A 23,327-nucleotide genomic window follows, 5' to 3' on the forward strand; every position below is an offset into this window, starting at 1 on the left:
TACCTTTTTCCACTCAGAAGATCCACCCCAACAAAACACAGGAACATGTGATGAATACTTTCATAGGACTGAAAATCCTTTCTTCTGTCAGTATTCAAATTTAGTAGGCTATTCAGATCATAAAGTAACCTGATTACTGATTTCTCTACCTTATTTCACTAATATGGCTCTTTGTCTCATTTCAATGCGAACTATAAAGTGATAGATCCAGGACTGGAACTCAAAGGCTTTGGCTCCAGAGCCTAAAATCCTCTCGTTACAACATCTTTTCAGAGGGGAAGGAGACATTTTTCACAGCGAAAGCGAGTGTCAGATGCAGGAACTAAAAAGCATGCTAGTTTTTATAAGGAAGGACTTGGGCATTGATGTAATTTCAGGAAACAAAGGCAGCCAAATTGGCACCACAGTCAGCTGTGTTTCAGTGCTTTTCTTGACAAAAGTACACACTGGGTCGGGTTTGGTCCATGGGCTGTACCTGGCGGACTCCTACTCTAAGATAACAAATACTACTTCAACTGCACACAGGGGTTGGCATACTTCCTTTTAAAGGGCCATATTGCAATATTTTAAGGCTTGCAGGCTGCAAGGCCTCTGTCACAACCACTCAGCTCCACCATGCAAAGTAAAAGATGCATAGAGAATGCATAAATGAATAAACTAGAACACGTTCTGATAAAACTTTATTTAAAAGAACAGGACTATAGTTCACAAAACCGAAATTTAGAGGAGTGAGTGGGTTAAACTACACTTAAAATTACCTTATGGCATATGACTATTTCTGAATTCAAATCATATTTATTAGTAGAGTTAAAAATGAGTGGCCTTAGAATGCAAAGGAGCTAGATTTGAATCCTGGATTCCCCACTCACTAAGCTATACAGCACAGGATAAGTTACTATGGGCTACTCCTAGGTACATTTTGCTTCAGTCTCAGTGGTTCATGATATTGTGAAGCCCATCTGTCCAACTCTGGCTAGGAATATCTCACCAGCATGAGTTCAGCTCACCACTCCTCATGTCCCTGCTAAAGGCCAACTCAGGACAAGGAACTTGGAAACAAAGGCCGAGGATATAATCAGGATGCAATGTTGGAGGGTATATTGTGTGAAATAGTTGATGAAATGCATGTCTACTGTTCTGAACTACATAAAAACACAATTTTTATAGATCAAAAGCATTCTAATATTGGTAACTTCAGATGATGTAACTTCCATGCCTCATAGTTCTACTTAGCATTTCTCTTTGGCACAGCCTCTTGACTGTGTTCCCTATTCCCCCGTCCATGCCAGACACGCAGGCCAGGGTGTGGCTAAGCCAATGCTCCCCTCCTCCCTCCTCTGCTGCTTTAGAAAGCAGTCTTGGCAAGGCTTTAAGAGTTCTAAAGATCTATCTTACAGAAATCATCGAATACAAATCAATGGAAATAACCCTACTAAACACTGAAGATACCCAGTGCAGCATCACAGAAAAGGTCAAAACAAAAATAGGAACAAAAGAATAGCCTGAATTTTCAAGTATAAAAAAATAATTAAGTACTAAATTCATGTTTCAAAGGCATATTACACAACATTTCTAATGTAAATGGGAGTTTTATAGAAAAGTTAGGCAATCTCAGGCTAGGGAGGGCCACCTGCTTTCATAAACATAGACCTCCTGGCACACTGCCCGGCCGCTTGTCTGCATGGCCTGTGGCTGCTGTTGGGGGAGGGTGCAGAACTGAGTAGCTGCTGCAGAAACCTGAGGCCCAAGAAGCCTAAAACCCTCACTGTCTAAGAAAAAGTATGCTGACGCCTCCATAAAACAATAAAAGCAGAATACCTATGATACATCAAGAGGAAAAAATACAAGGTAGTACTTAAGTTGAATGCAAATATATACATTGTTTATGAAATATGGTTTTTAAAAATGGAAATGAGAGGTGAAATGAGAGTGGGGGGGATTTTCTTGGTTATTTACCAAACAGAGATTGTTATACATATTTTGTAAAATTAATCACTTTACAAATATTCTTATTTCTATGCACAAGACTTGCAGCCTATGAAGTCCTGGAACAGGACGCCTATGCAGATGGCCCAGTCGTACCAGAGGCTGCTAACCTGCACCCGTATGGCATTGTGATTACACTTCCTGAAAGCAATATGACTTATAGAATGTATTTTGTACTTTGCTAAGCTCTTTCACTTACTTATCAAATATTTATTGATCACATAATATTTCCCAGGCATTGTGCAAAGTGCTAGGTATGCGTGTTCATATGTGTTGATGGGGCCCCAGCCCTTAAGTTGAGGATTTAATGAAGTCAACAAATATATAAATAATTACTTACAACATCATGTGCTTCAGCAACCTAACCATGTTTGGAGAAGCCCAGAAAACTTCCCCATCTAAGCAAAAATTTAGATCACAGATGAAATGACTTTCCCTGCAGACCAAAAGAGTTAGGGGCATTCAAAGTGGAAGAAGTAGGCCCTGAGTTTCCCATGGTGTGGTTCTGCCCGCCTACTCGGCACAACTGAGTCATAGCTATAAGTATGAAGGCTGTCACCAAATAAAGTTCCCCTGTGAGGGGACAGCGGGCTTGTGATTTTGAGAGGGGGGAATCACTAGAGGGTGACTTAACTTTGCCTCAGTCCTTCGATCATTTAGGTTTGCTCAAGGACTCTGTGCTCCTCCTCATCACCAGTATTACGAAACTACTGGACCTTAACATTTATCTATCACTTTATACTTCATAAATATTTCACAGATTACTCATAAATCGTAGATGTTCAAGAGAACAGAAATAATCGTCTCAGGGGACAAAGAAAAAGAGAGAGAGAGAGACCTAGAGAAGGTGTCTAACTAGAGTTCATAATCAAGGACTCCTAGGACAAGAGCATCCTTTCCAGTACCACACACCACTTCTTCGTATACTTTGTCTTCTCACAAAGCGCTAGAGACATAACCAAGTGATTCAATTGTCAAAAACACTGAGAGAAGAGACCTAGAATCCATGCAGCAAGGCTTATAGCCCAGTTTGCAAAGGGTTTCCATCTGTACCATTTGAACCTCACAATGATTTCTTGGGATAATAGTAGGCATTATTTTTCTCATGGAAAAAAAGTGGCTTTGCAAAGTTAAATGAAAAGGAAAAAATCCAGTATGAGTTGACGGTTACAAAGCTCACTGCTTTATCCATCCTTTCCCTTAAAGAAATTGTAAGGTCCAAATTATTACTCAGGGTCCTTCAAGGACCACCTAAATACTCTGGAAGCACTAATGACCATTCCTTACTGCTCAGGTGCCTATGTTTCCTTGACCCATCCATCTTTTTCCCATGTTTGCCTTGGGTTTTTAATGCAAAGCAGTTTAGAGGCCCTGGTCTCAGCAGGACTGCGCGGACTGGATCCAGCTCTGCCACTCACTGGCTGTGAGGTCCTGAGCAAGTCCCTTATCATTCCTGGACTTTTGGTTTCTGCTTTTATAGGATGAGGGCAACACTAAGGGCCTGCACCTCACAGGTCCTATTTTATACATACTCAGCCTACGAGGTTATTCTACACACACACACACACACACACACACACACACACACACACACACACACACACACACACACACACACACACACACACACTAAGCACCATGAGAACAGGATTTTGGTTTATTCAGTATGTAGGAAACTGGCATGAAGAAGCAATTAGAACAACAAATGCAAAGTCCTATTTCAACAATAACACAGAAGCTGAGAAGAAATACAAAGTTTGACATTAACGGAAGTGTGGTGCTGCCATGGTATCAGAGACCAAGTTCTGACTCTTAGTGTTACTTCACAGATGTCAGCTTTCCTGTCCAAACCTGTTTCCCTATCAGTAAATTTAGCTTGACCTAGGAGTTCCAAAATCTCTCTTCCAGCTTCCTAATACAGTCCTTAGATCTGTGGATTTCCTATTTAATATTCCTAAAGCCAGCTAAATAATTCTTACTTCTATTCTTACTATTAATTCTTACTATTAATAGTAATAATAATTCTTACTATTAATTCTTAATAGTAAGAATAGTAATAATTCTTACTATTTACATAGAGTATTTATATATCTAAGTAATACTAAATAATCTTTTTTAAAAATCCGCAATGGTTGTTAACTGAAATGAATGTACAAAGGAAGCTGCCCATTTTTGGACCATTTCTGATACATTAAATCAATGGAGTAAATGGATTTATTTTCCATTCACTAAATTTATCTTATATCATCCTGTAGTTTTCCCAATCTAAAATAAATGTTTTAGAACCTAAAACCACCCTCTAGGAGGTAGGACAGGGCCGTACGACACTGCGTAAGGCAGCTTCCACTCGGGAGAAGTGAGGCACTAGCCCCCCCAGCAGCCAAGTGCACTCAGCAGCTCTGCCAGGGCGGATCACACACCATGCCCTTAGCTTCTGGTCCGAACGTTCCCAGGGCGTCCGCGGAAACATTCCCAGGGTGTCCGCCGTGCTTCCTGCTATTGTGAAACACCTCTTGTGTGATTCTGGACATTATTACCAATTAAGTTGAAGTCTTGGCTGCACTATCCACTTTGAAATGCAGCCAAAATTTTTTTCCTTAAGAGTACTACGTCTTTTATATAAACATTAGTCTCTGAATCCTGCTTTGCACAGATTGGGGTAATTTGTTTCTATTCACTCTGGTTCCTCCTCAGATTGTATAAATCTTTTGCCTTTTTAAGTTTCTACTCAGTAATGCCAATTTCTATCAAAGCAAATAGGTAATTTCATAAAATTTGAAGAACCTCCAAATCCTTGCACTTATGTTTAGAAAACTATTAGGATTCAATAACTATTTGTTTCTTCAGAATTTCCATTGAGTAACCAAGCATTCACAAAACTCACTTCTTCCATTTTCTCTCATTTTACCAACTATTCATTTAGCTCTACCAGGTTCATCTTTTTCAGAACTTGTTATTTATTGTGACTCCTTCTCAACTGCCTTTGACATAGTGGGGAGATAAATCATTTATGTTGTGTTCCACTGTTTCCCTGATTAATGAGATACTTAGCAAATATTTGAATACTTTATGTAATGCACTGGCTATGAGACAAAAGCAGTGTAAATAAGAAGGCCTTTGCCCTTTAAGTGCTTGTTCTGCTACTTCTTTCATGTAACCGGGAGTCAGATCACAAATGGAGAGCCTCGACTTCTTCACCTGATAATGGGAGTGACTCACACTTCACTGGATTCCTATAAAGGCTGAAGATGCTGTTGAAATTTGAACAGTTTAAAAAATTTAAAACACTAAACAAGTAACATCAACACTGCCATCTGTAACCATGGGGACACAAAGCTGTTTAAGACTTTCCCCATGCCACCAAGGAACTTACACTTTAGACCAAACTGTCACTTGAGCAGGTGATACAAGTCCTATCCTGCCAACCAGCGATTTCCAAAACCAGATGAAAAGATGATCCACAGAAATATTAGAAAAATATTATAACTTGCATTTCTGTTTGTAATACAGAAATAAAATTGAAAACCGACCTCCACTATCATTTAATATGCAAACCAACCCTGACAGCGCCGTGCAGCTCCGAGGTCTGATGTTCATCGCTCATGCAGTGTGCTACCCCAGACGTTAGGACACGGCACATTCCTTTACATGTCTGCTTAAATACACTTGTGTACTTAGTGATGTAATTAAGCTACCTCTCACAAAATGAACAAGTAGTTTAAAATAACACTTGCAAAGAAGTCAGGATTTTCAAATACTGATGATGTAAACCAAAGCAAACAAAGGAAAAGTGACAAAGCTTACATTTACCCCACTCCTAGTATGATTCCCGTCAGCCACATTAAAAGGCAAGGTTTTGGAAACAGGTGCTTTTAAAGGGTTCCATTACTGCAGTATTCACTTTTTAATCTTACATATAAATAAAGCAAATGTTTCCATTCAAATCTATTAAATGGTCACCATCCCTGATGCCAAGCAGTAATTCTCATCTCTACTGAATCTGTGACACCTTCAAACTTGTAACAAAAATGGGTCAAAACTAATTATTTATTTTAAGGGTTTTAAGTAGAAAATTCTGTTTCTAAATGTTCAAAGTATTCAGTAATAAAAATGATCAGCAACAGAATTCTAACATTGCTTTTGGAATGATATGGAAGCATATTTATACATTGTTTTCAAAGGTTATCACGATGAAATATATTTTGGCAGGACATTTTGGGATGATAAATAAACCGAGTATTTACTTCATATGTTTGAGAGAAAACAAACATATTAGTGTGGTAGTGCTTGTATATAATTTTTAAGTGTATCTATACATATTGTGCAAAACATAATTAAAAATTTGAACATCTAGGTCTATTTATCAAGGTCATTCACCATTTCAGAAAGATCTGATTGTTTTCAAATATTTTATTTATATATTTTGAGAGAGAGGGGAAGGGAGAAAGAAAGAAGAGAGAAACATCAATGTGCTGTTGCTTCTCCAGCACCCCCTACTGGGGACCTGGCCTGCCAACCAGGCACGTGAGCTGACTGGGAATGGAACCAGCGACCCTTTGGTTCACAGGCCGGCACTCAATCCACTGAGCTACACCAGCCAGGGCAAAAGAAAAGTGGAATGATTTAATGATAAACCATATATGCAGAGCTATTACATTTTCACAATATTTAAAAACAAAGACTCTTTTTTCAATTTTGTGCCTTTGGTTTACTGTGTACACACAGGGTGAGGCAAAAGTAGGTTTACAGTTAGTTATGAAGACACATAACACAGAGTTTATTCTTGTATTATTATTTATTAATTATTCTATTATTTCCATACAAACCACTATAAACCTGCTTTGCCTACCATATATAATCTACGCTGAGTGCAGATTAACTACTTCCATTTGCTGTCAGGTCTGGAGGGTGAGTCTAGCCACCACATGGCAACAAAAGAGAACAAGGCACCCTGACTGGTGTGGCTCAGTGGATTGAGCACGGGACTGTGAACCAAAGGGTCACCAGTTCAATTCCCAGTCAGGGCACATGCCTGGGTTGCAGGCCAGGTCCCCAGTAGGGGACACATGAGAGGCAACCACACATGGATGTTTCTCTCCCACTCTTTCTCCTTCCCTCCCCGTCTCTCTAAAAATAAATAAATAAAATATTTTAAAAAGAGAGAGAACAAGGCACATTTTATGAAATTGGGGCTCTGCCAAACCCACTCAAGGGCAACAGCCCTTTCTTCAGAAAGAAACACGTCAGTTATAAGGATGTGCTCTGGTTGTCTGCTTACTAAATAGACTTAACCGTTTTGTTTTAGAAACTTGAACGTTAAGGAACAGTAAAACTGCCAGGAAACTGTCACAGTGGTTGCAACCAAGTGTCTTCCAGCATTTCACTGAAAAAACTGGATGCTCCATTTACATGTAAAATGGGGGGTCATCAACTTGTTCATTCCAGTCCTGAAAAGACAGATCCCAAATACATGTTCCAGAGCTAGTTAAGAAAACAACAATTTAACACTCAGCAAAGTGTTAAAGTAGCCAAAATCCCTTGGCTCATTCATCGCTTCCTCATTCATAAACTCTTTAGTTTTTTAACTTATTTTTCAATTACAGTTGACATACAGTATTATACTAGTTTCAGGTCTACAACTTAGACATTCATGTAACTTAAAAAGTGATCACCTCGACAAGTGTACTAACCATCTGACAACACAGATATTTATGACAGTATTATTGACTTATTTCTTAATGTTGTACTTCATATCCCTCTCTCCTAAACTCTTAACACTGTGAGGTTAGAGGAAATCTTAGCGGCCATCTAATCCAACTTGTAGCTGGTGTTTCTCTCCGTACTCAGTGGGAAGGCTGCATCAGCAACGGCACCCCAGGCTGGCTAGTCTCCGGGATCTGGGGAACCAATGTAGCCATGAAGCTCCTTCCCCCAACGGCTACTGTAGTGTTAGTAATTATGAAAGGTCAGTCCTTTTAACTTCAAGTCTTATCTCAGCCTCTATAGTCACATGCAAAAAACTGAAACATAAATAAATAAATAGTAAAATTTAAAAGCCTCATGTTTTTGTACAAAGTCATTCGAAGAATAAGGCTTGAGGGTCCACCATATGCTGAGGACTCAAATGTAACAATAATTCCAGAGACTTATCAATAAAACAACAGGACAAAACGATGATGTATTTTCAATTCCCTTTCTTTTACAAATATTTATTGAAGCCCCATTATTTTTCACATTTGGTACTACACATAGGGAATAAAATGGTAATACAGAGTTGATCCCTGCAATCGGAGTTCAAAGCCCAGGAGAGGGCACGCAGGTGATTACAATGGAGAAAGCTAAGCAGTCTAACACCATGAAGCCTTCTAACACCGTACTCACCAAAGCTTCTCTTCTTCATAAGCAAAACAAACATTTAAATGCAAAGTTACTCTCAGAGAAACAATCACTTTGGTAGACATGATTTTAAATTCGCACACACACACACACACACATACACACACACACACATTGGTTGCTTTGTTAGTATTTACATCCTGAAAATCAGTCAGAAAACACTGAATTCTCTCAGGATTCTGAAGGCAGGTAACCTGATATACTTGAGAGCAGAGATCCAAAAATATAAACATAGTACCATTCCTGATTTGTGATTCTATAACCCTGTAGCATTATTTGTAAACTGGTATTACTTATGAGAATCTTTGAAAAGAGAAGTGGTTAACCTTTCAAGCACCTAGAAATTTCTATGCACATTAGGTGCTTAAGCCATACAGGGAAATTAACAGATTTTCCAACTGGAAAAAGGTGAGGACATGCTACCAGATCACCCCATCCCAGCAGAGTTAGTGCTGCTAGAGCAGAGAGCTGCGTGCAGAGCGCCATGGGAACCAAAGCAAGGGTGCTTCTCCCAGCAATGGAGAGAGCTGGGAAGGCCTTCACGGTGGGGGCATGGACATCCTAAGTGAAGAATTATCAGGTCTACAGGTAGGACGTGTCCAGGTTGAAGTAGTTGGCTGTACTGTTATTTCATCTTTAAAAGATGTAACCTTCCCAGAACTGCAGACCAGTACCTCCCAGAGGGGATAAAAAGCTCTGAATTAATGTAATGATGGCAAGTGGCTCCCTAGAGAAAGATTCCTCCCTTAAAGCGGGAATCCAGGAGGGAGGTCCTCCTATACAATATGAAGTAGGTGTAGCCTCACATTTTTGGTTCACCAAGGCTGATATTAATCAGTTCTAAATAACTGAGGTGGAAACTAGTCCATTGTTTAAAAGGAAAGACCTAGGTGATAGCAATCAGTGTGAACAATAATGGTACTAAGAGAAGTAAACTTGGCAAAGGTACTTAGGTTGTATTTAATTTGAAGATTAGGAAGCTCTCCCTCCAATTTGGGGGACTACAAAGGGAAGGAGACGGTAATTTTTTATCTTGAATGACAGGACCCTGGCTTAGAAAAGAAAGTGAGTAGCCTCATTTGGAAGAGAAACCTAAGCTTCAAGCCAATTCTTTCCTACATCTCAACAGAAGCTAATGCTGTGCATATTCTGTCCCATTAAATGGCCATGGTGTTTACAGTCTGGGACTCGCCATAAAATCTACCCAGATGTGACTCCAAGTACTTGTGAAATGGTTTTTCTTTCACTCGTTAGCCCCAAGGAAGTGCTCAGGGTTGAAAGACTAGCCTTTATTATTTAACTCTTAAGCTGTGTGAGCTTAAGTACTATATGAAACTAATTATCCCTATCTGTAAAATGAAGCAAAGAAGATTTATTTTACAGTGTTTTTGTATGGTCAAGTACCTCAAATTCTTAGCACAAGGATGGCACCTAGTCAAAAAAACCCATAAAATGTATTCATCAGACCATCTTTCTGGCCAGGGGTACTGTTAGGCCCACGATCTACAAAAAGATATCCTTTAGCAGTCTGCATTTTTCAAGAAAGCCTCTTCCACAGGACAATCTTCCCACCAATAACGTCTGTGCATCTCATGATATACTGAAGCCTGATCTTCTCCTTAGGATAGATGCCGAGGTTCCTCAGGTAATTAGGGAAAGAAAAGGCACTCGGAAAGACCACTGTGAGCAAAATGAAATACAAAGGACTAATCCTAGCTTCTTTTGAAAAATCGTATCAATAAAAGAGTATTCAAAAAAGAAAAAAAACATGGCGCATGTTGTTCCTTTCACTCAAAGGCTGAATGGCAGAGCCACCTAAGGCTTCCAGATTATTTTTGTCTTTCTCCTGCGTAGTCTCTGGTTGTTCACACTCCAAAACGTGGTGGCTGCTTTTCACGGAAATGTTGGGGAGGGCAGCTGCCGTGGAGGTAGGTCACCAGGACTCCTCTGCACTTTACATGCACATAAAGACTCCAGAAGGGTCTGTAGCTGCTAGAGGCCTCCGCTGGCCGTCAGAGGTAGGTAGGTCCAGTGCTGTGTGCTGGTCTGCCTCTTAGCCCCAAGCCTGCGTGGGGCTGTGGTCTCAAAAGACCCCCCTCAACAGATGCTCTATTTAATAACTACAAGACAATAAAAACTAGAGTTAATATTGCCTCTTAACACTACTTAATGATCTTAATTTCTTTTAAGTAAAAAACAAAACAGTGCTAGTATTCGAGAGGCTGGTATTTCGTTCATGCTATTTAAGACACCCACAGACAGCCACCATGCTCAGAAGCTGAACGCGGAAGCATCATGCAGCCAACAGTCAGGAAGCACATGCAGGTGCGTTTGAAGTCGACGGCCACTGCACACACCTAACAATATCTTGAAATGTATTTAAAAAACAGGCTAATCTAGCAACATAGATACATTAAATTGTATAACCTAGAAACTCTAAATGCAGGCTTAGTGTTGCTTGGATCTGTATTTCCAGACACAAGGCTATTCATCCCATTTAAGGACAAATGCAGGGATTATCTTTTCTACTGGGGATGAATCCATAATGAGGAGGGAGAGTGAGAGTTTTAAGTCAGAATTGCATAAGCTGCATTCTGAGCATACCTTACTTTTTGTAAGGAAAAAAAAATGGTGACTATTTCAGAAAAGTTTCCTGTTACATCTTTCTCCTAAGCTATCAGCATGTAACATGGTGAAGAGTCTGAGAAATTCTGAAATAAAGGAAATTATCTAACAAAATCCACACTTATTCAACTACCAGAAAAGAACTCAGAAGAAACAGCTTTTTAGTTTCTATTCTAATTTTCACTTTGATCTGTTGTTAGTGGCTGCCTGGAATGAGCTGTAAAGCTCAACCAGATGAAATGTTCTACCCAATGAGAAACCCTACCTGGCCGCCATGGCAGCCGTCATTGGGACATGAAACAGTCTGGCAAATGCTGTTGTAGGACAAAGGCTATAGCCAGTTCCAAATTTCACATCCCAGTTCTACTACTTACAAGCTAAGAAAAGGAGGAAGGGAAAAGGGGAAAAATGTTAAAATGCAAGAAAGGTAAGCCTTAATCAACTTTTTTCTCTAACACCCATTTCCCATCCAAATTCTGGACATCTAAATTTGTGGCTCTAGTGAGAGCAATGATTTAAACATATATTCTGCAAGTGGGAGAGTGTAAAGAGTGAAAAATATCCTCTTCTTCCTTCCAGTCGATATTTTTTATATTCTGCGAAGGAGCCATTTTTAACAAGACGGGTGATAACTCGCAGGAATGAGTGACAGATATGTCAATTTCTCTGGAAGAACCACCTTCTCCATTAGAAAACAAACTTAAAATGATGCAGCTTCACATGGTTCCCTCATGAGTCTTTTTTGGAAAAAAAAAATGAACCACCTGAGGCAGCCTAGCTACTTCAAGGATCTGAACTGAACTTAAGCTAACCATTTTTTAACTGGGTCTTTTCCTTTTTGGGTTCATGTCTGTTTACGTTATAAGCATCATACCTGGGACAGCTAATCTGAAGTGTGCAAATGGAACGTGTGAAAATGGAAAACCACTCACACAAAATAGTGCAGAGGCATGTGAAAGGTAGCAAATAAGCAGGCCCAAGCAAGAAATCTAAGAGAAAACCACCATCTCTCTAGTTTCATCTCCATCTCCCTGATGAATACATAAACATTAATTTGCATAAGCAACCAGGAAGAGGGAAGCTTGCTTTTAAGAAGAAAATTCAAAAATTTTCAGTGGCGCTCACCCAGTTTCTTCCTCTGATATGGTAAATCATACATTCCCACAGTTCCCAGCTGCATGAACAACTGACTGATAAAATCAGTGACATCCTATGAAGAGTTTACAATGGGAAATTGAGTCATTATGTTGAGATTAAACATCATCATGAAAGAAAACAAAAATAAGTAGTTTGACATGCATTAAGTGTTAAACTTCTGATTCTTTCCCTCGGCTGAAATACTCTTCAAAGTAAACCCCAAGGAGTTTTTAAAAACTATCCTAATCTTGGTGTATCGAATCTACATTGAAACAAGTAAACCTATCCTAATAATAAGTATTCTAAAAGCTGCATTGTTACATCTTAAAAATGAACCCAGAAGACACAGTAGAAAAATGGTATGAGATTCCCAAATCCACTACACAGAAACACATGATTGACATTTCTGCCTGTTGTGACAAGCTTCAAACTTACAAGTTACTGGAATATAAAACAGATAAATAAACCCTCTGGTATGAATTTCCCCAACCATTTCCCAAGCATTCCAAGACGGCCAAATTCCCATCTTCTGAGTAGCAACCTGCCTAATAAACACTATAGTAGTTTTTTGTCTTGTTTTGTTTGTGGGGTTTTTATTTTTATTTTTATTTTTGGCTTACAGTTCTATGAAGACAGGTGGGTTCCCAACAAAAACTCAATCAGAAATCAATGAAGCTTGCTTGGCTATCATCAAATAAAAATTTCAGCCACAGCGAATCTAATTTCCTTTCTATACAACCTTTTCAGCCCTTAAAGAGTTTAATCTTCAAAGTGAAATCTGAGTTCCCTCTCTACTCCCTCTTACAGCCTCACACAAGTCAAATGAGAAACTACACTTGAGACTGTAACAGAAAAGGCTAGAAAGGCTGTTCAACTTTGAGAGTCTTCTCTGGAGCGGAGTTTGTTTCCAAGGACTTCCACCAGGCGGTCTGGCCAAGAAGACTGCCTACACAGGAGCTGTGTGCAAGCTCATCATCAAAAATGAACGAACAAGTCCATAAAGTCACAAAGAAAACAATTATCGCTTACCTGCCCACCACATAAAGTCAACCATAATTAAACCTCCTTTGCACTGTGTTGTTACTTTGTTTATAAGATGTTGGCTCCCTTTAATCTGCAGGTACTTTTGAGGGATGCAAATGTATTGGACTGTGCCAACTATAACAAAATGGTAAATGCTATTCAAATCTGATAGTCTCAGAAACTGGCCTGCAGGCAGTGTTGTATTTTATTATACATATTATATATATTGTTTGAAAAGAAAATTGAAATAAAGATCTCTAAGGAAGTTTCTATTTTGCCACAGGTCCAATTACTTCTTATTGTTTTACATAAGTTTGTTTCACATGTTTAGGGACCTGCCAGGGTGGGCCCTAAATGCATTGGAATTTGTAACCCCCCCATAAAGTATTCAGGTAGCTGAATGTCTACTGGACGTTGAGAAGGAAACAGTAACTAAAAAATATTTACTCAGTTCTTTCTGCCCAACTCAAACTATGCACAAACTTTCCATGTCAAGATTCACTTCCTGCCAAGATTTTTCTAGCTTGAAATGCATGTGAATTTATCTAGTCACACAGAAAAAATTATAAAGGATAGATTATGAAGCCAATAAAATTAAGGAAAATATGACATAGTGATAGAAAATGTTCATCTTCTAAGTGAGTCCTGAAGAAGAAGAATTTAATAAAGTAAGTTTCTAGCAAGAGGAGCAGGAATGCGGGGAGGAGGGTGTGGACGCTGCCTGCTCTGGGAGCTGCAGGCTGCTGGGTGAGCACAGGGAGGAGCAGGAGCCTAACAGAATACCCTGTATGCACCACGAGATCAGCAGACTCCAGTGGGAACAGTAAGAAGCAATCTGATGAGAGCATATCTGGAGAGGGCAACCAGGAAAGCAGTGGTAGCGTCTGGGATGAGTCGATGCAGAGATCTGGAGATCCGACTGGTTTGTGAAATAACAATGCAGAGAACAATGACAGCAGGTACACTTGGCAAAAATTTGCCAGATACTCCTGTAATGGCCATAGTTGAATGGACTGTGCTGTAGTTTACATAAGACACTTAAACTTGAACAAAATACTGGTTAGGTGTTAATAATTCTTCACTTTTAAAAATAAATTAACCTTTATTTAAACGATAATTACTGAGCCTGTAGGAAAAAGTCTCATGCACTTCACTCATTAAATGGTTTGTCTTTTCTTGAGTTACACACCCAGCATGGCTTCCCCAGCACCACAACAGGAAATACCCCGATGCTTTGGGTGAGACCTGACAAATCGTTTGTGTTAACATGTTTCAAGTGTCACCAAAAGTACTTGACTTGCCTGCTATCTAAAATCAACTCCACTTTATCATTTTTCTTAAAACGTGTAAAAACGCTGTTCCCTATAACTTTCAGTTGGTTTTGCAAAAAGGACATGGATTCTATCACTCTGCAAAATATGTTTACCTGGAACTGCTTGATGTTAAGAGAAATGTCAAAACCAACTATCTTATGTATATTCTTTTCTGCTTACCAATATTATGATCTTTGTCACAACTCCTAACTACTGACCAGGCAGAGTGGCTGATTTTTCAGCAAGAGAAGAAAACATGGCCCTCATACTGGTTCCGGTTGAATGTGCGCTTAAAATACATACTGCAATCAGTAGCCAAACACTCTTCCTATTTTTATTCCTAGTAAGAGAATACCATCCAGAAGTCCTACTACCACGTATATATTAACTCTTCCCACTTAGGGTAGAGAACACTTCTCATCTTATTTGATGTTACAATGGTTTTGTGTCAAGCAAGAAAGGGGGAGGGAGAGGGAGGGAAGCAGAGGGGATGGAGAAGCCAGAGAGGTGAAAAGGAGGAGAGGAGGAGGGGGAGGATGATACATGGTAACAACCATCTTGACTGTCTCTTTCCTTGTGCCATCAATTCCACAGGAATTCTCAACCTGAAGGCAAGAAATATTGAAGGGCCGTGACAGAGTATCTATAAGTCTGCAGAGCCTTAAGTTCAGGAATATGAACACCAAAAATTATAATCAGATTGAATTACATTTATCTCGCATGAACTACAGTTTTAAAAATTCATATAAATACTGTTACGATTTTAAAAATACATGATATTCAGAGGTAATCTTAAAAATATTTTACAACAGTTTAAGCCTGGGCTTCGATGAATAAAATGGACATTTGGCCCTCAACAGGCAACATGGACAGATGGTTCCTGCCAGCTGAACAGCAGACCAGACAATCCAAGGGAGTGCGGGCAATGTTTCCTCTCTGTCTTCTTTTTCCTACTAAAGAGGGGTCCTCTCTCTCTCTCTCTCTCTCTCTCTCTCTCTCTATATATATATATATATATATATATACACACACACACACACACACACACATATATATATATATATACACACACATATATATATATGGAGTTATTATTTGAAAAAACAGGGTTGGCTCAGCTCTAACACCATATCCTAGTGGTTAAATCCCAACCCAGGAGAAAAATCACAATAAATTTAGAAGTTAGTTTTTTGTTGGTGCTGTGTGTTTTATCATCGTTAACAGTCATTCTCCCACTTCCCCTCGAATCCCAGGAATTGTCAACTCTTACCAGATGTTCTAAAGGCTGTAAACCCTACCCCATGAAAATGTCTGTTTTTATTTATACTTGATTATAAATGAGAAACAGCTAGTCTCAGGCTTGTGGTTTCAATTTACTTAAAGCATTTGATACTCTGCCAAAAGGAAAAACCCCAGGTTCAGAAGGATATCTGCGAGGGACTACAATCTATGCTACACTTCTGCCCTGGAGTGTGTCTGCAATAGGAACCAACGTGTTAGCACACACACTCGGCCATGAGTTCTTCCCTAGTGGGAAAAGAAAACAAACTGGCCTGGATGGACCACCATTTCCTTTAACTAGCCCAAGGAGTAACTTGGATACTGTCTATCTCTTTGTCTTAGTGTAGTGAAATAAGTTATCCACATTAATATATTTAGTACAACATGTTACTTCAATGAGTCACTTAGGTCAATTTCTCAGAGCAGCAATGATAAGAAAGATAGCATAGTAAGTCCAAAATTGTTTATGGTATCCATATTTTTACTGCAGATTCAATCCAAGTCATTAAGGCAACGTTTAGAAATAAAGGTACAGTAATAAAAAAAGTAAGTTAAAAATGTAGTCCTAGCCCTGACCAGCAGGGCTCAGTTGGCTGAACATCATCCCTGTAAAGCGAAGGGTCACCAGTTCAGTTCCCAGTCAGAGCACCTGCCTGGACTGCGGGCCTGGTCCTTGGTTGGGGTGTGGTTGGGGCACGTGGGAAAGGCAACTGATTAACCAATGTTTCTCACATCACTGTTTTTCTCCCTCTCTTTCTCCCTCCCTTACCCCCTAAAAAATAAAATCTTAAAAAAAAGAACTTAGTCATACTTACCACATTAGAAATTTAAATGTATATGGATTCTACATATTCAAATATAGATCAGGTTTGTTAATCTACTAAAATCATAATTTTAAATAAACCATCTAATTCCTCTTGGGAAAAGTGGTGTTAATTCTGGTTATCTTCTTAATCTTAACATTCTGAGGGTCTACTGATTAGAAGAGACTTCAGATAGTAAATAATTAAAAATATGAATGGATAGTCCAACAAAACTAACCTTAAAAAAGGCAAACCACTTGTAGTCGTTCAACACAATCTCAAAGCCTTGATTGTAAATGATGGTGAAATGTCCAGAATTGCCCCAGTCATCGTAAGCTGTGTCCAACTTCTTAAGGTGCACCACTACTTTTTTTTCTGGTGGTCCTAAAGAAACAAAAATGCACAACAATGGAAAATTATTTGTACTTTCATGGGAGGAAAAAGCTCCTGTACAATTTCCATCATTTTCAGCTGCTTTCCTTTCATGCCACCCAATGTGAGCCAATCTGGCTTGTGAAGATATCACACTTTCCATCTTGTTGTGTCCCTCTGTACAGTTCCAAAGGGGGTTCAGTCAAGCCTGGAAAGTGAGTGCTCAACAGCTAGGAATATGCCAACAGGCAGAGAGACCCTAAAACGTACAGCCTCTACCTTCCCAGAACGTCCAAAGACTTAAGAATTTTTTCCACTGAAGAAAAGGAAAAAATGTGTGATGTTGAAGATAACAGGCAGAAATGAAGAGAAGACAAAATGGTAGTCAGGAAGCGGAATATAAAATGTAAAAAGGCCTGCTATCAGATTAAAAGAAAGGCAAAGGAAATGATCTCTTCAAAGAAGAAATGGAGCATCTTTCTCTATAATGGTTCCGCTGTTCAGAACTTCAGAATCTGAATCCTTCCACAGTACTTAGCAAACTCAAGTTTCTGTCCTAGAAAGCTAACATGTGCTGATAGGAACTAAACTTTTAAACTTTCGAACATAAGGGCTCAGACAAGTGGGTGTCTTTAATTATTATATTAAGGTCAAAAGTATAATTTATAATCATAGGCTGACTGAACAGGGTTCTGCTGTGTGGGTCTGGATGTGTCCACACTTGAGGCGTTTTTCCATAGTTCAGATTAGTATTAGCTCTGAACTAGGATGTGCCCAAACAGTTACAAATCCTGATCTCCCGTTTGCTTCATACCTCCAACTTCAACTTCTAAAACAGAAGATGGTTAAAATGCCCAGGACTCTGCAATGCCACAGTCATTTGGAGTTAGACAGCTGAATCGATCTGCTTTGGTAACAAATCACCTGGCAATCTTTGTTCTGCTGACCAAGAGAGAGCAGCTGACAGCTTCACTCAGTCTGGCCAAGCTACAGGCTGGCAAGGGTTTGGGCAGAACAAAGGTTCCTCTTCCATCAAGACTGTGTTCTTTCTTCCTTCAACAGTTTCTTCCTCTTTGGTATATCCATGTTATCTAAAGGGTATATGGACTATACCAGTGTGTTCAAATACTAGATATTTATTGAGTGCTTGGCATTGTGCTAAAGGGTTATTAAAAGAACAAAAATCCACAGAATTTTATATACATCCCTGCGATACATAAAACAGGGAAGAGGGGTACCAGAAGTTTTCTCAGACTAGTAGCAACAACACACATCTAAATCAAAATTGCTGGGCATAAGGGCTCTTTCCCACAATCTAAAAACAAAAACAAAAAAACTTTTCTGTTATATTCTCAAGTATTTGAGCTCAGTTTTCACTGGCAAAAACAAACAAACAAAACCAGAACTACAGGTTGGCCCCCGGAGATGATAAGATTGCAAGGTCTGAACTCTCTTCCAAACCAAACAAACCCAAAACACAGAAAACTAAAATTAAGGGGGTCGGGAAAGAAAGCCTTTTAGAAAGTATTGAGGCCCCAGGAATAACTAAGAAAAGGTGAAGTTAAAAGTTCTCAGCAGCTCAACTTGCACTTGGGGACCCTGGCGCAGGAGAGGGCATCCCAAGGAGACCCGAGTCCAGCCAAATGCCCCGGTGGACGCACGCTCCGCCTCGTGGAGGCGCGCTCGGTGTGGGCGCTGCGGGGAAAGGGGCTCAGGGCGAGGGAAGGGGGACAGTCCGGGCTTGGCGGCTGCTTACCCATCACCGAACAGTTGACGTCCCGCTGGGAACCTCCGCGGCCCACCTGGAAGACCCAGGTGCCCAGCAGGTCAGGGTAGGTGCAGTTGGCAGGTGTGTCGCCGTGCGCGGTGCCAGTGCCACAGAGAAGCAGCAGGACAGCTGCGAGCTGAGAGCGGGGCCAGGGACCCATGCTGGCGGGGCTGGAGGCGAGGAGAGGGCGCAGGAGCAGCAGGGCAGCCGCGGGGACTGGAGGAGCCGCGGGAGCCGGGCAGCGCGACGCGCGCCTTAAAATAACCGGGGGCCGGAAACCCGACACCGGGCGGGGCGGGCTCTGGGGCCGTGGGAGACGGCGCGGGGCACCTGGGGGCAGGGTTGGGGCGCGCACCGCCCTCGCGGGGGCCTTGAGCCCCGGGGGGCGACACCAGGACGCGGTTTGTTGGCGAGGGACAACTCCAAACAGGACTTAGGAGTCACAGTTGGTCCGCACGCGACCCAGACTTCCTCCTTGAGGGGTTGGGGGGACGCAGTGAGAGAGAAAAGAAAATGAAAGAGAATGAGGGAGAGAGAGAGAAAATGACGAGAGAAATGAGAATGAAAATGGGAATACACGCTCGTCGGCTCGGAGGAGGGAAGGCAGTTGAGAGGCAGAGACGGACAGACAGACCCAGAAAAAACGAGTGGCAGGGACCGGGGGTCAGAGAGCCAGAGGGAAGGGAGGTGGGGAGGGCGGGAGGGAGACAGGTGAGCAGGTCCCAGAGAAAGAAGGATCTTAAAGCGGGGGGTTTGCTTCTTCAGTTTTTTAATTAACTCAAGGCTTTTTTTTTTTTGTCTCATAAAATTGTACTTGCTGTCCCCAGCCGCCTCAGCAGTTTGAGAACTGCTCTTCCTTCCGTTTTTTCCAAAACTTTCACTACCGTCTTTTGGCTCGGCTTTGCTTGATTTCCTGTTAATGTTGTTTGCCCACTACCCGCAAGAGAATTCGGTGCAGTGCAAACTTGCAGTTCTTGCGTGCTGGTTGTTTTTGTTTCCCCTGCAGACTTGAAAGGACTTAGTGCTCACACGCACACACACAAGCTCTCATAGTTCATGTTGCGGAACCCCTTCTCCTTTTACCCTTGAAAAGCATAACGCCCAGAGAGAGGAAGTAATTGCCCAGGGTGAGGAAGGGAGATGGCTGGTCTTATTGAAAGGGGTGTAAGGCGTAGAATAGAAAAGAAGATTTTTTCCCTTTCTTTTCTTCTCCATTATAGCCTTAGATGATTACTAATAGAACGTGTAACCAATTAATGAAATATATATATATATTTAACCTTATGTTCCAGCTGAGATTTTGTTGCAGTTACAAGTTGACCAGGAAAGAACAAAGACATTTTTAACCCAGCTCTGAACCCACATGCCAGGTCCCCAGGTATGCAGAGACTGGTCGATTGCACCCCAGAAACACGCGGATGATGCACCCTGATCACTGCTTGACTGCCTGTGAGATCCTTATCAGAACACTGACCATTCTGTTCCAGGAATCAGTGACTCAGTGACAAAAATGTTCATCAAGATCAACACCCCCTCTCCCTACTCCTCCTCCCCCACCCCGGGTATAAACTTGCCCCTGAGGAGCTTGGGGGAAGGTGGATGTTAAACTTTTTATCCACCATCTTTTCTGATTTCCAGCATCTGATATTAGATGTACACTTAGAATCCAACCCCTGTCTCTGCTCTTTGGCTGGGTGGTGACAGGCAGCCCAAGCCTCAGACTTGGCTGGCCTCCATTTCATCATGAGCAGCATCCTGGTATGCCAGGCCAGCCTCTAGTAGTTACTAGGAGGCCTTCTGGGGACGTTCAGAAAGCTCCACCCCATTATGTGCCTTGGTGATATGCAGATTGTTTTGAGCTCAAGGCAACTTTAGCTGTGGGCTCCAAGGAAACTTCTGCCCCTCCATTAACTGCCTGAAAGACTTGAATTAGAGGCCTTACCCATAAAAGGAGGTCAGGCATAACGTTTTTAGACCTTATCTAGAAGGCAGGGCAAACTTTTGATTACTAAACATCCACTATTCTTGTCATCTTGCAATGGCCCTTTGAAGCCCCCAAGTCACCTTGCCTCAACCAATAGCTCAGAATGTCGTTTTTATGCATATTTTACCTTTCTTTCTTTAAACCTCTCATACATGTGGGATCTTTGACCCTCTCCTGTTGCGGGGTTCCTGTACACATATATTTAAATGATTTTCTCTTGTTGTATCTGTCCAGTATCTATTTGATTGTTAGACCAGCTGAAAGAACCTTGAGGGTACAGAAAAGTGCCTTCTTCCCCACCCCGCCCCGCCCCCATGATTTCCGGGGGCCTCATTGCTCAGTTTAAATATCACCTTTCCTGTTAGATCTCTTCTGACATTACTGGCTGTTGTTGAAAGCTGGGGCTCCCCCCCCCCCCCCCCGCACAGTCTGTTAAGTGTCAGGCCCTGTGCGGCATTAAGGACAAGAGGTGAACCAGAGTCCCTCCCTTCTGGGGCACACGCATTTTGCCCTCCTCACACTGGTGAAAATAAGTATTTGTTTGGCCATCCACTTTTTCCATCAGATGATAAGCATTCAAAGGGAGCAAGTACACACTATTCACCTTTATCTCCCTAGCTTCTAGCTTGAAAACACTCAGAAAGTATTATGGATGTTCAATGCACTTAATAACATTATCTCGGTTTCTAGGCCTGAAAACCAAATTCAGCTGGGCCTGAGGAGTTGCCCTTGAAAACCGGGAAGTGAAAGTGCTCTCTAATGTAGGCACAAATTGCAAAGGCAGGGGGGAGGAGCCAAACACCCTGTGCCCAGGTCTCATTGCCTGTTACTTAGGGTTAAAAGCTGGCATCATATAATTGAGCTAACACACTTGATAGTTCAGAGATACAGTGGCAGAGTAGCATTGCCTTCCTGATTGTCTAGGAAAGTATGTTATGGGTTGTTAAAACATTAACACTTTTACTTGGTCATCAATATGGAAGAGCTGAACAGTGAAGCTAGAAATTTATGGGAGTAATCAAAGGAGCACACAACTCTGAAGCAAGTTTAAAACAATCTTTATTCAATGAATGATAAGTAGAAAGTGATCCTGGAGACCCCTTAGTCTAATGGATTCATTTAATTCCCGGAAATGGAGATCGAGAGATAACAACTTGGTGGGTGAATGCCACACTCCCCGTTACTGAGATTCAAGAATAAATCTCAGGTACCTTGATTTTCAATTGGGTTTATTTCCAATTGTTTATTAATTAATTACAAAGATTTTTGCTCCCAAATAAAAGATAGCCCTCTCTCCATTAAGGGGTGGGGAGAGATTCAATAGTGATTCTCAAAGCTCTCAGATCCCAAGTTTTATTTTATAATGAATATTTTATAGAGACTGCAATATTGTGATTCATAGATGTAGATGTATAAGATTCATCTTATGAATCACAATACTATAAGATATGTGTATCTTATAAGTCACCTGAAATATATGCCCATTTGAAATATATAAATATTTGCTTCTTCAGATGACCACAATATATTTCTCAGGTATATTTATTTGGTTTTCATCCATAGGTCCTGTCTCAGAGCTCCCCAAACCCGTGAAATTTCCTGAAGCCTCTTTTGTTACACTATTTGATTTCTTCTAGGTTCCTAACAATGCCTCAGAGCCCAAAAGGTGAACCAGGTGCCTTGTTATTCATCATAAGCCCTGTCACCACAACTGGGTTTATGTTAATGAAAATGACATTTGCAAAGCACCTAAGGATGGGGGCTGGCTGCCAGGGGAACCAACCCTGAACAGAGGTAAGAAACTTTTATCCCACCCCTGATTCTGTGGGGGGAGGAAAGGGGCTAGAGGTCAGACCAATCACCGGTGTCTAACGAGTTCATCGGTCACAGCTACATAATGAAACCTCCCTAACAATACCCAAAAGGAGGAGGACGGGGAACCAGAACACATCCATGTGCCACCGTGCCAGACTCCAAGCTCCATGAGGACAATAGCCTCTTTGTTTGGACCTTGCTCCGTATCTGTCTTCTCAAGTGGCCCATGATTGGTATCTTTTAATATCCTCTGCAATAAACGGAAAATCTAGTGAATAAACTCAGCTCACTTGAGTTCTGCAAGCTGATTTGGTAAATTAATCAAACCCTAGAAGGGGGACCTGGGAACCTCTGAGTTGTAGCATGTTGGTTAGAAGCACAGGTAACAACCTGGGCTTAAAACTGGCTTCTGGAGTGGAGAGTGTTCTTGTGGGACGGAGCCCTTTACCTAGGGAATCTGACTCTGCATCTGGGTAGATGGTGTCAGAATTGAGCTGAATTCTTAGACATCCTGTGGTGTCCAAGATTAGTTGTTGGTATGGAAGGACATTGAGTTGGACATTGAGTTTCAGAACACTTTTCAGGAACTTTTTACTATTCTGAAATAAAATTCATATACAAGAAGTTACTTACACATTTAACTAAAAAAAAGAAAATATTAAATGTAATATAAAGGACAAATAAGAAGGTATTTAAATACATTTCTAATACCAAGATGTATATTCCATAATCTAAAATGCTCTGTATGAATGTACTAGAAAACAGAATGAGACATTCAGATATCCGCTCTTCTCCATTTAGGATTTTGGAATCACTATAAAAGT

General features: G+C 40.9%; 1 protein-coding gene and 1 long non-coding RNA gene across 3 annotated transcripts in view; one reads left to right on the forward strand and one right to left on the reverse strand.

Moving 5' to 3' along the window:
• CTSC (cathepsin C) overlaps nucleotides 1–19,415 on the reverse strand; it is a 37,276-nt gene extending 17,861 nt beyond the window's left edge. The window contains exons 1-4 of one of the 2 annotated variants that reach the window (XM_037137619.2): nucleotides 18,693–19,415; nucleotides 16,803–16,948; nucleotides 12,133–12,217; nucleotides 8,161–10,502 (exon numbers count right to left, since the gene is read on the reverse strand). In XM_037137619.2, coding sequence (XP_036993514.2) covers nucleotides 10,492–10,502; nucleotides 12,133–12,217; nucleotides 16,803–16,948; nucleotides 18,693–18,864 — 414 coding nt within the window. In that variant the 5' untranslated portion in view covers nucleotides 18,865–19,415 and the 3' untranslated portion in view covers nucleotides 8,161–10,491. Of the gene's footprint in view, nucleotides 1–8,160; nucleotides 10,503–12,132; nucleotides 12,218–16,802; nucleotides 16,949–18,692 lie in introns of those variants that run through there. The other variant, XM_037137618.2, reaches the window with a different exon arrangement.
• A 105-nt stretch (nucleotides 19,416–19,520) lies between these two features.
• Nucleotides 19,521–22,929, forward strand: LOC128628239 (uncharacterized). Its single transcript, XR_008392563.1, has 3 exons — nucleotides 19,521–20,082; nucleotides 22,326–22,482; nucleotides 22,579–22,929. It is a non-coding gene; the product is annotated as an uncharacterized LOC128628239 (long non-coding RNA).
• Nucleotides 22,930–23,327: the final 398 nt, after the last annotated feature.

The sequence above is a fragment of the Artibeus jamaicensis genome, unplaced genomic scaffold (assembly GCF_021234435.1).
Source record: "Artibeus jamaicensis isolate MK-2021 breed Jamaican fruit bat unplaced genomic scaffold, CSHL_Jam_final contig_64, whole genome shotgun sequence".
Classification (NCBI taxonomy): Eukaryota; Metazoa; Chordata; class Mammalia; order Chiroptera; family Phyllostomidae; genus Artibeus; species Artibeus jamaicensis.